General features: G+C 38.5%; 1 protein-coding gene across 1 annotated transcript; it reads right to left on the reverse strand.

Annotated features, from left to right (window-relative positions):
* Positions 1-826: 826 nt before the first annotated feature.
* Positions 827-3,384, reverse strand: LOC104110782 (small ribosomal subunit protein eS7). Its single transcript, XM_009620331.4, has 6 exons — positions 3,266-3,384; positions 2,674-2,758; positions 2,498-2,571; positions 2,256-2,379; positions 1,366-1,548; positions 827-1,102 (listed from the first exon to the last, which is right to left on the reverse strand). Exons 2-6 carry the CDS (start codon positions 2,746-2,748, stop codon positions 983-985), a joined length of 576 nt encoding a protein of 191 aa, XP_009618626.1. The 5' UTR covers positions 2,749-2,758; positions 3,266-3,384; the 3' UTR covers positions 827-982.
* Between the last annotated feature and the right edge of the window lie 11,606 nt (positions 3,385-14,990).

Genomic DNA, 14,990 nt, shown 5'->3' on the forward strand with positions numbered 1-14,990 from the left:
TTTACCATTCAGCCAAAAAAAAAAAAAAAAAAAGTCTCAATTTTCAAAAGCAAGAAAAGAAGAAACTGCTTCCTGCCCTATGGTAAATGCGTTATTATGATTCCTGTATTTTCTGTAATTTCATGTTTGAAACTGTGTACACAATTTCCATATTGCATTATGTTGGAACACGATCTGGTGAGTGTTTTATGTTGTGACTTATGAAATTGATAATATATGCTTTAAACTCATCAACAATTAGAATATTAAGTGACTAGTGATTGTGTCGTCAACCAAGGGTCCTTAATATCACCTTAACGCAGCAAGTGCTAGAGAAGGAAAAAAAAAAACTTGAAATTTTGATTACAAAATTAGAAAAATGACAGAATAGTAGCAAAGGAAGTGGTAAATACTCAGTAGAAAGAAAGCACGTACAAAGTGAAATTTAAGTGAAAACAGTTCCTCTATATGGTATTTCAGCACTTGGCCATGACCACTTTTCATAATTTGGCTCCCTCACTCACTCAAGTACTTCTGCGTGTCTTGAATTAAGAGTTTCAGTTTACTTTCGTTTTGGAAGTAAGAATCTAATATCCGACATTCACCGATATGAGTAATATAGAGCCACGCCGCACAAGGCACACTGAAGAGAGGCAATCCCAACTAGGGGTTTTCTCCATTCCCAAACCTTGAACCTTATGATCTGTCAAGGGAGGAGGGATACCGTTACAAGATGTCTGGCTAGGACAAAAGACACTAAACTTTACTGGTAGAGTACCCACAATCAGACAATGAGATCTACCCAAATATCACACAAACATACAGAGCGAGAGCAAATAAAACCAAATTCAACAAACAAGCCAGAAATCTATGGCATAGCAGCACGTCTTAAGTGAAAATCAATAGAAATTTCACATGGTTCTCTGCATTCTAAACAAAATGAAATCGTCAAAATTTCAAAGAAGGAACCACTAAAGTGTAGTTTCACAAGCATTTTGTTTCCTTAAGCCTCAGTGATGGGGTACTCAAACACAACATCTTTGCCCGAAAGCTTTCTGTAAACAGCTGAAAAGGTCTCCAACTTGTACTCAGTGTTGTTGCGTTCCTTGGGGTCCAAGAACACCTATCCACGAAAAAAAAAAAAAAGGATGAAAAACAAATCAGGAAAACCACAATAGAGCTTCTACCCCTTTTAATGAAAATGTCAAAGAAGTTATCATGGAGAAAACGATACCAACAAAGAAAACATGCAGTTACTAGTTCTCTGACATTAGTGAAAATGCACAAGCAGTACTATTACTTCACCCAAAAGAATATTCCAGTTAACCACAACCATAAACATTTAAGCAAGAAGATAGAGCTTTCTATAGTGCTTCATAATATTACCTTCATTATCTTGGAGCCATCAATGCGATACCTAGTACGCTTCCCAACTATCTCAGCAGGAACAACCAAGTCCTCCAATATGGCATCATGAACAGAAGTAAGAGTTCTGCTGCGGGGTCGTTGAGCAGCTGAACCTCTCTTGGGAGGTCTAGCTATCCTCCGAGTGGCGATAAAAATTACATCCTACAAAAAATCAAAACGTCAAAGGAAGGAAGACCAGTGGCCTACATTGTAAAACAAGGAAACAAGAATAGTTAGCCTAATAAACTAGTGCAAGTACAATGTGACATATCAAGCTTCAGAATGAGTATGACAATTTACCCTCATTATTTTACTCGCATTGGATGTCAACTAATCAAATACTAACTCTTTTATTTATTATGTATTTTTTTCAGGTACTTGGTACCTACAAAAGTTCCACAAAGCATGCGGTACAGATGAACAAGGCCAACTGAATAGGACTTCAAACATTGGCCTCCATTATCAGTATAGTACCACAGCTGTAATTCAAAAAAGAGCGGAAGCCAGAACTTTATAATAATGTCAATACCACTAGACCTAAATAGCAGTATGTCAATTTCACAAATGCCAATCCCAAAAGGCAATGTCAAATATTTTCCTCCTTGATACCTAAGAAAATACAATTTCACCCAAATCAGAATACAGGAAAAACAAAATGTGAAGCGCCATGAGGAAGGGATCAGTAATTGACAAATCATAATGGGAATTATGAAGAATGAATTCATTACAAATCACAACCACATTTGATAACCATCAATTAACTAAAATAGCATATGCATTTAAGATTAAACACTCAAAACCCAATCCTAGAGAACATTCTCAAAGGCAATGATGAAGACAGAAAATAACGAAAGTAATTCAATAGTTACCTTGCCACTGAATTTCTTCTCCAACTCCCTAACAAGGCGAACATGAACCTTGCGGAAAGCTTTCCTCAGTCTGTAGGGCACATGGATAACAACAGCTTTCCTGTTTCCTGACACATCAATTTGACTGCAATAACCCAGAAACAGAACCAGTTACTACAATGTGAAAAATACAGTATAGACTAACAACAACATATACTAGACAGCCATTAAAAAGGGTGTAACATAGACTTGACTACACATACGCTGCTGAATTGATGTATAGGTCCTTCAATTCACTTTTCAGCTCTTGGTTGGTGTTTTCCAGATCAAACAAAGCCTGTTCAGAAACAATTTAATGCCTTTCTTTAAACATTTTATATCCAATGAACCTATTCAGGTTGTAAATAACAAATGTCATCATGTAAAAACAAAATGCAACCTGGGCAACAGACTCCTCAAACTCAGTAGGTTCAGCATCTTTATCTTTGTGAATCTTTTGCTTTGACGTGTACATCTTGACAGATCTGTTTATCAAACCAATTAAACAGTATTAAACAATAACCCCAAATAAGTACCATAAAGAACGACTCAACACGAGCAACTTAAAAATATTCAACTTTTCTAAATGTATAACACGATACAGCAGAAACATTTTCTAAATAATATCAATAAAACAGCATATTAATCAAACTAATTGGGGTCAGCTATATAAATCCTCTACATCCATTTTGCTCTACTGAACCGCATTTAACATCAATACAGTGGTAGCTATACAAAAGGAAAAAAAAAACTAACATCAACACTCTACAGATAATCTAATGTACAACCTCAAAAGGGGTCGAGGAAAAACGTCATTTATTTTCAAATCAGCATTGGTTTGTCTATTTATTCATCTATTTCACACTTTAACAGAGAATCAATAACACAAAGCTAGAGATACCATAATCATGTGCTTCTAAGAGCTAAGGAAAATGTTAAAAGATTGAATTTTGATGTGAAATATGAAGAAGTTTTGGCTAAGAGAGGAGTACCTGGGAGTAAGAGGCAACTGCAGAGCTGGTGCGTGTGTGTGTGGCAAGAGCTTTGTTTGCGGGAGGAAGAAAAGAAACCCTAGGGTTTTGATGTGTATAAAGGATGAGGCAGCTCTACGGTTTTGATTGAGTGGGCTGGATTTAGTTTATTGGATAACGGCCCGTTGATGGGGAAAAATAACGGCCCATTGGGCTTAGTAACTTGTAATTGGGAGAATGTCACAAATAGGATCATTTGGTGTCACCGTTTAAATTTCGAATCCTGTAAGAAAAGTATTAGAAAAAATAGTCTTAGATGAAAATTTTAAAGTAGCTAGTCAGAAATTCTTTGGTACATTTTATAGTGACTAGTCTTGTGGTACGCGCAGCAACGTGTAACTTATCTAAATGAATATAAAATTTATAAAAAATCATATAAAGATTATTTTTGAATTAAAATAAATATATAAATTTATGTTAAAAAATAATATTATTGATTCTGTACAGCTAATTCAATAAGGAATATCAATTTATACCTTCATTTTCTATGTTTTCTTTTAGCTCTTTTAGGTACTCCCTTAAATTACATATGAATAAATGCATATGATTTATTTCTATTAATTTTAATATATAAATTTATCGTATCTATGTTGTAATTGAATTTGTGGCATAATATGTATAAATTTACAACATGTATACAACGTATTCTTAACTTAAAGTACATTATAGTACTTATTACTTTAAATTACAATACTACTATTATTTTCAAAACGTAAACATATTGTGTTAAACTTATTTACATATATTTTCATACTCGGCTCAGTATGTTGTAAGTTTGATTTACATATTATAGTAATTTTCAATTTTTGAAGACGTAAAATTAGATCTAAAATTTTATTGTTAGATTTCTAACACGTTTATATACACTTTATCCAATGCACATAAGAAGAAAGTTATTAGTCTTAGGGTACGCGCTTTGCGTGTGTACCTAATACAAATGAATATATAATTTTTTAAAATATAAAATATTTTTAAATATGTGATTGGCTTGTAAAATAAAAGTTTAAAAAAAGTATAAGCTACTAAAAAGATGAATGTTGATCGCGAAGAAATCTTGGCCATAGAAGTCCTCAAATACATAATTGTGATTTATGAGAACTCCTAGGAGAATATTTTATGAAAATTATTGATATATTTGTGACCTAAGTAAACAAATAATAAAATTTCTCAAATAAAATAAATTTAAAAATTAAATATTTTGGTCTTTTGGAATAAAGATGTTGGCTTATAGCTCATAAAAAAATTGATAAGTGAAAACATCTAAAAGTTACTAATGTGGGCTTAATATTTTACAACAGATAATTAAATATATAGAAATATCGAAAATCATCATTTGTTGAAATAATTAAAAAGATGATGACAATTCGGTAAGAATAGATTTCGTTTATAAGTTGAATATATTTTCTTTATTAAAAGTAGGACATCAACGATGATATCTTTCTTCTTTCATTGGTTAACGAAGTAAGTTGCATCTTGGTGAGCCTTAAGTTTTATTTTTCTCATAAATAAAAATATTTTGTTTTTGTTCTTCATGCTTATAGCATGCGTGAGCCCTATATATTGTGACTATTGCATAGAAGTTCATATATAAAAGGATTTAATGTGCAAATTTTTTAGTTGATTTTAAATTTCTAAATTTTAGAGAAATAATTTAATAATTATTTTTGTTCAATGTAAAAGTCATTTTTAAAGGGTAAAAAAATGAATGATATTGCTATAAAAAATTATCATTTGTTGAAATATTTAGAAAAAAATGATGACAACTCGGTTAGAATAAAATTTGTCTATAAGTTCAATAACGTTTTCTATCAAACTATGTACACAAAGCAAATTGTAATCTTGGTGAGCCTAAGTTTTCTTTTCCTCGTAGAAATATTTTGTTTCCATTCTTGTGCGAGTCCTATATGTTAGGACTAATTTCATACGAGTTCAAAACATGGAAGGATTTAATATGTACTAAAATTTTAGTTAATTTAAATTCCTAAAAATTTGGAAAAGGTTAATGTAATGATTCAACCGGTCATTTTAACTTTTAGAACCCCGTTCCCTAAAATAAAACTTCATGTAGGTGCTTGTAATGAATTATGACTTGTGGGGATGGTTGGTTCGGGATTTGGAAGTGTTTGGGGTGAAACCGGAACATTTGGTTCCTTAAGTTGGCCTTAAAGTGCTAAGTTTGACTTCGGTCAATATTTTGAGAAAATAATCCCGGAATAGAATTTTGATGATTTTCAACAGCTCCGTATGGTAATTTTGGACTTAGAAGCGTGTTCAAAATTTTATTTGGAAGTCCGTAGTTAAATTAGGCTTGAAATGGCTAAAAACAAGAATTTAAGTTTGGAAGTTTGACCGATGAGTTGACTTTTTGATACCGGAGTCGGAATCCAATTTCGAAAATTTTTATAGCTCTATTATGTAATTTATGACTTGTGTGTAAAATTTGAGGTCAATCGGAGTTGATTTGATAGGTTCCGACATCGAATGTAGAAGTTGAAAACTTTTAGTTTCATTAAGCTTGAATTGGGGTATGATTCATAGTTTTAGCATTGTTTGGTGTGATTTAAAGGTTCGTATGATGTTTTAGGACTTGTTGGTATATTTGGTTGAGGTCCCGAGGGCCTCGGGTGAGTTTTGAATGGTTAACGGATCAAAAGTTATACTTAAAAAGCTGCTGCAATTTTTCCTTCTGCTGTATATTCTGGGCTATGATCGAACCTAGATATCGAGCCCACGATCGAGGCCTGAGTCGAAGTCAGGGGCGAGGCTCAGTATCGAAGCCACGATCGAAGGCAAGGCTCAAGGGCCAGGATCAAGACCCAAGATCGAACTTGATCGAGGCCATGACCATGTCCCAGGCTCGAGGCCTGATCGAGGCCATGACCAGCTCCCAAGATCGAGCTCCCAAGATCGAGCTCCTTGATCGAGCTCCCAAGATCGAGCTCCCTGAGATCGAGCTCCCGAGATCGAGCTCCCTGAGATCGAGCTCCCGAGATCGAGCTCCCTGAGATCGAGCTCCCCTGATCGAACTCCTTGATCAAACTGGACAGAGCTGTAAGTTATAAAAACAGAGGACATTCGTCTCATTTGCCATTTTTGACGAATTTGAGCTTGAGGAGAGGCGACTTTTATCAGATTTTCAAGGGAAAAATATTGGGGTAATTGATTCTAACTCGGATTTGGTCTACATATACAAGTATATCATTGTTTTTACCATAAATTAGTGTTTTGAGATTTAAATTTGGAAATTTTTTAGAAATCTCATAGAAACAAATTTTTGAGATTTCGGTATCGATTCGGAGTCGGATTTGAGTGAAACTGGTATGGTTGGACTCGTAATTGAATGGGTTATTGGATTTTGTAACTTTTTCTGAATTCCGAGACGTGACCCCCACGGACGAATTTTTAATTAATTTCGGGTTTTTTATTTAAAATATAGTATTTTCGTATAGAATTGATTCCTATATTTTTTAGTGATTGTATCGAATTATTTTGGATAGATTCAAGCGAGACAGAGTTGGATAATCGTGGAAAAGGCCTTATAGTGGATTAATTGGAACAAGACGAGGTAAGTCTCTTGTCTAATCTTGTGAGGGAGAAATTACCCCATAGGGATTAAATTGAATAATTGTTGCTAATTGCGGGGGCTACGTACGCACGAGGTGACGAGAGTCCGTGCATAGCTACTATTAATGCTAAAGTCCGGGTAGTTTAAGACTCAAAGCATGAATTACTTGTGTGAATTGTATTCTTTATTAATTAAAATAATTGATGTATATATTGTGAATTGTTATGAAAAGTAGAAAAATATGAAATTTTCATATGCTTAATTTTTGTTTAAATTAATTAATTATTAAAAGAAATTGTTCTCCTCCCAAATTTATCTTATAATAAATATACTCTCCTTCCGGAGGCACATAAGAAAATGTCCTCCTTTCTTGTGGAGCGGGCCGAACGCCTCGGCATGATAGATGCATCTATGGATCGCGTCGCACGTCCCTCGGCAGTGTACACGACACTCTGGATCGGGCCGTACGTCCTCGGCAGAAATCGTGCTTAATAATAATAATTACACGATACTTTAATAATTTATTTCAGCCTGTGAAGCTAATTAATATATTGGAAAATCTTTGAAATTTAATGAATTATTACGCTTGCTTGTTAAGGAATTAATTGTTACTCCTGTAAATGAGGTTTAATTAATAAATTAGAAATTATTTGAATTGAAAGAATTTAATTAATATATTGAGAATTGTTACATTTGAAGGAATTTGATTATTTCTACTGATTAAATAAATTATTGTAAATCATGTTGATTTAAATATCCTAGTTTTATTTCAGTTATTATTATTGACCCATAGTGAGTGTCAAAGTCGGCCATCTCGTCTCTACCACTTCGAGATTAGGCTTGATATTTACTGGGTACACGTTGTTTACGTACTCATACTACACTTGCTGCATTTTTTGTGCAGGATCTGAGACAGGTACTAGTGGAGGACCTATCATCACATACCCACGTCATCCCGAGGCATAGTGGTGAGCTGCCTTTCTGCAGCTACCAGTGTCTCTTCTTTTATTTATATTCTATCTATTTCATTTCAGACAGTATTTGAAATTTTGTATAATCTACTAGATGCTCATGCACTTGTGATACCAGGTCTTGGCACACACATTGGTAGAAGTTGGTATTTTATTATTTTCTTGGAATAAAAGTTTAACCAATGTACGTTTGACTTACTAGTTGGCTTGCCTAGCTGTAGTGTTGGGCGCCATCATGACCTATAGGTGAAATTGGATCGTGACAACATGGTATCAGAGCCTTAGGTTCACGTAGGTCTCACAAGTTATGAGCAGACCTAATAGAGTCTTGCGGATGGGTACGGAGACATTTATACTTATCTTAGAGAGGCTATAGGGTGTTAGGAAGTTACCTTTCTTCACATTCCATCGTGCAATTAATGTAGCACTAAAAATCCTTCTCTTATTCTCTCACAGATGGTGAAAACACGCTCTAATGAGATTCCAGACCAGGGAAGAGCTACTCCCCCAGTTGCTAGAGGCCGAGACAGAGGTCGAGGGAGGGCTCCAGGCCGTGGTAGAGGGCGAGGACGTCCTAGGACTGTTCCAGTTATGCCGCCAGTGGATCCAACAGAGAATCCCATTATTGAGGAGCAAGGTGATGTGCCTGTGGCAGAGCCAGCTCCAGTGGACTTCACATCTGCACCGGAATTTCAGGATATCATGGGTCGTATGCTGCGATTCATGGACAATATGACTCAGGCCAGTTTATTTCCGGCATACCCAGCCACATCTCAGGCGGGCGGGGGAGAACAGACCCCTACAGTGCAGGTTCATGGACAGGCAGCTGTTGTATATCAGACCCAGGGTGCACTACCCATGGGTGGAGTCCAGCTAGTGGCAGCAGCTACACCTGAGCCCAGGCCAGCTGTAGCCGCCGATCCTCAGAAACTATTGGACAGATAGACTAGACTACATCCTCCTGTCTTCGAGGGTGAGCGACATGAGGATCCACAGGATTTCATTGATTGTTGCAAGGATAGACTGTACAACATGAGGATATTGGAATCACATGGGGTTGATTTCGCTACTTTTCAACTAGAGGGTAGAGCCCGTAGATGGTGGCAGTCTTATGCTCTTGGCAGACCAGCAGATTCTCCTCCCATGACTTGGGACAGGTTCACCCGTATCTTCTTGGACAAGTATATTCCACCCTCCCAGAGGGAAGAGTTGCGGTTTTAGTTTGAGTAGCTCCAGTAGGGTTAGATGTCAGAGACTGATTATGAGGCGAGGTTTTCTGAATTATCTCGCCATGCACTAATGATACTCCCTACTGAGGCGGAGAGAGTGCGAAGGTTTGTAGCCGGTTTACATATAGGTATTCAGGCCATTATGGCTCGAGAGGTTGAGATGGGTACTTCTTATGAGCGAGTTGTGGATATAGCCCGGAGGATTGAGGGTGTACGTCAGCGGAGCCGAGAGCAGATTATGAGAGATAAGCGGTTCAGGTACTCTGAAGAGTTCAGAGGTGCTCCATCCGGGGGCAGAGGTCAGTTCGTGAGGAGGCAGTCCAGTAGACCCCCATATCCAGCACCACCACCTCCTCGAGGTGCTCCAGTACGACCTTATTTCAGTGTTATACCAGAGAGTTCTTATCGCCCACCAGCTATTCAGGGTTCTTTCTATGGGTATTCAGGTCCCCAGGGCCAGACACTTAGTCAATATCCCATCGCACCGAAGAGTTGTTATGAGTGCGAGGATCCCAGTCACATGCGGAGGTTTTGCCCCAAGCTTCGGGGTAGACCAGTACAACAGGGTCAGCAGCCTATGCTTACCAGAGAAGTTGCTCCACCAGTAGTCCGACCACCCAGAGGTGGAGGACATGTGGGTAGGGGCCATCCTAGAGGTGGAGGTCAGCCAGGCGGAGGCCAGACAGTTGGCGCTCCAACTCGGTTCTATGCTTTTCCGGATAGACCAGATGCAGAGGCCTCAGATGCCGTGATTACAGGTATTATTTCTGTTTGTGGCAAAGATGCCTCAGTATTATTTGATCCAGGATCTACGTATTCATATGTGTCATCTCTATTTGCTCCATTCCTGGGTGTTTCTCGTGAGTCCTTGAGTACTCATGTTTATGTGTCCACTCCTATGGGCGATTCTGTTGTTGTGAACTGGATCTACCGGTCTTGTATTATTACATTATGTGGTTATGAAACTATAGTAGATCTTCTATTGCTTGAGATGGCCGATTTTGAAATTATTCTGGGCATGGACTGGTTATCTCCATATCATGCTATTCTAAATTATCATGCCAAAACTGTTACCTTGGCTATTCCGGCATTGCCTAAGATGGAGTGGAAGGGTTCGCCTGTTAGTTCATTTAATCGAGTTATTTCTTTTATAAAGGCTCAACACATGGTTGAGAAGGGTTGTTTGGCTTATCTAGCCTATGTTCGGGATACTACTACAGAGACTCCGGCTATTGATTCAGTGCCTGTAGTTCGGGAGTTCCCTGATGTATTTCCGTTAGATCTTCCAGGTATGCCACATGATCGTGATATTGATTTCTGTATTGACCTGGCTTCAGATACCCAGCCTATATCTATCCCACCGTATCGCATGGCTCCAAAAGAATTGAAAGAACAGCTTGAAGAGTTACTAGCCAAAGGGTTTGTCAAACCGAGTGTATCGCCTTGGGGTACAGCAGTATTATTTGTGAAAAAGAAGGATGGAACAATGCGGATGTGTATTGATTATCGCCAATTGAACAAAGTCACTATTAAGAACAAGTACTCGTTGCCGCGTATTGATGATCTATTTGACCAGTTACAGGGTGCTAGGGTATTCTCTAAGATCGACTTGAGGTCGGGGTATCATCAGTTGATGATTCGGGATTCGGATGTTCTGAAGACTGCTTTTCGGACTAGATATTATCATTATGAGTTTCTGGTGATGTCCTTTGGTTTAACTAATGCCCCGACATCGTTTTATGGATCTGATGAACAGGGTATTCATGCCATATATTGATTCGTTTGTCATTGTCTTCATTGATGACATAGTAATCTATTCGCGCAGTAAGGAGGAACATGAGCAGCATATGAGAGCAGTGCTTCAGACATTGCGGGAACAAAAGTTATATGCTAAGTTCTCTAAATGTGAGTTTTGGCTAGAGTCTGTAGCATTTTGGGACATATTGTATCGGGCGAAGGTATTAAAGCTGATCCCAAAAAGATTGAGGCAGTTCAGAATTGGCATCGTCCCACTTCGGCGACTGAGATCAGGAGTTTTCTGGGTTTAGCAGGTTATTATCGTCGGTTCGTGGAAGGTTTTTCATCTATTGCAGCACCTTTGACCAAATTAACCCAGAAGGGTGTTCAGTTCCGATGGTCCAATGATTGTGAGTCAAGATTTCAGAAGCTCAAGACAACTGACTACAGCACCCGTGTTAGTGTTACCATCTGGTTCGGGAATATATACAGTGTATTGCGACGCGTCACGTGTTGGCTTAGGTTGTGTATTGATGCAGGAAAGGCGAGCATTTGCATATGTTTCACGTCAGCTGAAGCCCCACGAGAAGAATTATCCAGTACATGATTTGGAGTTAGCTGCGATTGTTCACGCTCTAAAGATTTTGAGGAATTATCTTTATGGGGTGTCTTGTGAAGTTTACACTGATCATTGCAGTTTGCAGTATTTGTTCAAGCAGATGGATCTAAATTTGAGGTAGCACAGATGGCTGGAGTTACTAAAAGATTATGATATTACTATCTTATATCATCCGGGCAAAGCAAATGTGGTTGCAGATGCCTTGAGCAGGAAGGCGGAGAGTATGTGTAGTTTGGCTTTCATTTCAGCAGAGGAAAGGCCATTAGCCTCAAATATTCAATCCTTGGCTAACAAACTTGTGAGGCTGGATATTTCAGAGGACAGCCCATTTCTTGCATGTGTGGTGGCCCAATCTTCACTATTTGAGCAGATCAAGGCTCGCCAGTATGATGACCCATACTTGATGGTTCTTCGTGAAACGGTACTACGAGGTGGTGCCAAGGAAGTTACTATTAGAGCGGATGGTATTCTGCGACTCCAGGATCGTCTATGTGTTCCTAATGTAGATGGACTGAGGAAAATGATCCTGGAAGAGGCACACAGTTCTCGGTATTCTATTCATCTAGGTGCTACTAAGATGTATTGTGACTTGAGGCAACATTATTGGTGGCGACGAATGAAAAAGGACATAGTTGAGTATGTATCTAGGTGTCTAAATTGCCAGCAAGTTAATTATGAGCACCAGAGGCCAGGTGGCCTACTTCAGCAGATGACTATACCAGAGTGGAAATGGGAACGAATTACTATGGACTTTGTAGTTGGGTTGCTGTGGACCTTGAGGAAGTTTGATGCAGTTTGGGTGATTGTTGACACGTTGACTAAGCCTGCACATTTTATTCCTGTTGTGACTACGTATACTTCAGAGAGGTTGGCCCAGATTTATATTTAGGAGATAGTTCGGTTGCACGGTGTGCCAATTTCCATCATATCAGATAGAGGTCATCAGTTTACTTCACATTTCTGGAGAGTAGTACAGAGTGAGTTGGGGACCCGTGTAGAGCTCAGCACAGCCTTTCATCCGCAGACCAATGGACAGTCAGAGAGGACAATTCAGATTTTGGAGGATATGCTTAGGGCATGTGTGATCGACTTTGGAGATCAGTGGGATCGTTTCCTGCCTTTGGCCGAGTTTGCTTATAATAATAGTTACCAATCCAGCATCGATATGGCTCCATTTGAGGCTTTATATAGTCGGCGATGTCATTCACCTATCGGATGGTTTGAGCCAGGTAAGGCTAAGTTATATGGTACTGATTTGGTAAGGGATGCCTTGGAAAAGGTAAAGTTGATTCAGGAGCGACTTCGTACAGCACCGTCCAGACAAAAGAGTTACGCGGATCAGAAAGCGCATGATATATCATTTATGGTAGGTGAAAAAGTTCTCTTGAAGGTTTCGCCGATGAAGGGAATTTTGAGATTCGGGAAGAAGGACAAGTTGATCCCAAGGTATATAGGCCCATTTAAGGTGTTGAAACGATTTGGGGAGGTTGCTTATGAGCTTGCATTGCCTCCCAGCCTATCGGGAGTTCATCCGATTTTTCACGTATCTATGCTCCGGAAGTATCATGCCGACCTATCACATGTGTTAGACTTCAGCACAGTTCAACTAGATAATAGCTTGGGTTATGAAGAGGAACCAATTGCCATTATTGATAAACAGGTTCGCCAGTTAAGGTCCAAGAGGATTTCTGCAGTAAAAGTCCAGTGGAGGGGCCAACCAGTCAAGGAAGTGACTTGGGAGGCCGAGGAAGACATGCGGAGCAGATATCCACACTTATTCAGCACTCCAGGTACAATTCTAAACCCGTTCGAGGACGAACGTTTATTTAAGAGGTGGAGAATGTAATGACCCAACCGGTCATTTTAACTTTTAGAACCTCGTTCCTTAAAATAAAACTTTCCGTAGGTTCTTATAATGAATTATGACTTGTGGGGATGGTTGGTTCGGAATTTGGAAGTGTTTGGGGTGAAACCGGAATACTTGGTTCCTTAAGTTGGCCTTAAAGTGCTAAGTTTGACTTCGGTCAACATTTTGAGAAAATGACTCCGGAATAGAATTTTGATGATTTTCAACAGCTCCGTATGGTGATTTTGGACTTAGAAGCGTGTTCGAAATTTTATTTGGAAGTCCGTAGTTAAATTAGGCTTGAAATGGCTAAAAACAAGAATTTAAGTTTGGAAGTTTGACCGATGAGTTGACTTTTTGATAACGGAGTTGGAATCCAATTCTGAAAATTTTTATAGCTCCGTTATATAATTTATGACTTGTGTGTAAAATTTGAGGTCAATCGGAGTTGATTTGATAGGTTCCGACATCGAATGTAGAAGTTGAAAACTTTTAGTTTCATTAAGCTTGAATTGGGGTATGATTCATGGTTTTAGCATTGTTTGGTGTGATTTAGAGGTTCGTATGATGTTTTAGGACTTGTTGGTATATTTGGTTGAGGTCCCGAGGGCCTCAGGTGAGTTTCGAATGGTTAACGGATCAAAAGTTATACTTAACAAGCTGCTGCAATTTTCCCTTCTGCTGTATATTCCGGGCTATGATTGAACCTAGATATCGAGCCCACGATCGAGGCCTGAGTCGAAGTCAGGGACGAGGCTCAGTATCGAAGCCATGATTGAAGTCAAGGCTAGAGGGCCAGGATCAAGACCCAAGATTGAACTTGATCGAGGCCATGACCATGTCCTAGGCTCGAGGTTTGATCGAGGCCATGACCAGCTCCCAAGATCGAGCTCCCAAGATCGAGCTCCTTGATCGAGCTCCCAAGATCGAGCTCCCTGAGATCGAGCTCCCCCTGATCGAGCTCCTTGATCGAACTGGACAGAGCTGTAAGTTATAAAAATAGAGGACATTCGTCTCATTTGCCATTTTTGACGAACTTGAGCTTGAGCAGAGGCGACTTTTGTCAGATTTTCAAGGGAAAAACATTGGGGTAAGTGATTCTAACTCGGATTTGGTCTACATATATAAGTATATCATTGTTTTCACCATAAATTAATGTTTTGAGATTTAAATTTGGGAAATTTTTAGAAATCTCATAGAAACGAATTTTTGAGATTTTGGTATCGATTCGGAGTCGGATTTGAGTGAAACTGGTATAGTTGGACTCGTAATTGAATGGGTTGTCGAATTTCGTAACTTTTGTCGGATTCCAAGATGTGAGCCCCACAGACGAATTTTTAATTAATTTCGGAATTTTTATTTTAAAATGTAGTATTTTCTTATAGAATTGATTCCTATAATTTTTAGTGATTGTATCGAATTATTTTGGATAGATTCGAGCCAGACAGAGTTGGATAATCGTGGAAAAGGCCTTATAATGGATTAATTGGAGCAAGACGAGGTAAGTCTCTTGTCTAATCTTGTGAGGGAGAAATTACCCCATAGGGATTAAATTGAATAATTATTGCTAATTGCGAGGGCTACGTATGCACGAGGTGACGAGAGTCCATGCGTAGCTACTATTAATGCTAAAGTTCGGGTAGTTTAAGACTCAAAGCATGAATTACTTGTGTGAATTATATTCTTTATTAATTAAAATAATTGATGTATATATTGTGA

Source organism: Nicotiana tomentosiformis, chromosome 6, assembly GCF_000390325.3.
Source record: "Nicotiana tomentosiformis chromosome 6, ASM39032v3, whole genome shotgun sequence".
Classification (NCBI taxonomy): Eukaryota; Viridiplantae; Streptophyta; class Magnoliopsida; order Solanales; family Solanaceae; genus Nicotiana; species Nicotiana tomentosiformis.

What these genes read in the sequence shown, in the direction of transcription:
- LOC104110782 (XM_009620331.4), bottom strand. Translation starts at nt 2,748, where the DNA reads ATGTACACGTCAAAGCAAAAGATTCACAAAGATAAAGATGCTGAACCT. An exon ending in TTGAGGAGTCTGTTGCCCAG is followed by an intron (nt 2,572 to 2,673) that starts GTTGCATTTTGT and finishes GTTTCTGAACAG; the next exon opens with GCTTTGTTTGATCTGGAAAA. An exon ending in AGAAGAAATTCAGTGGCAAG is followed by an intron (nt 1,549 to 2,255) that starts GTAACTATTGAA and finishes GATTTTTTGTAG; the next exon opens with GATGTAATTTTTATCGCCAC.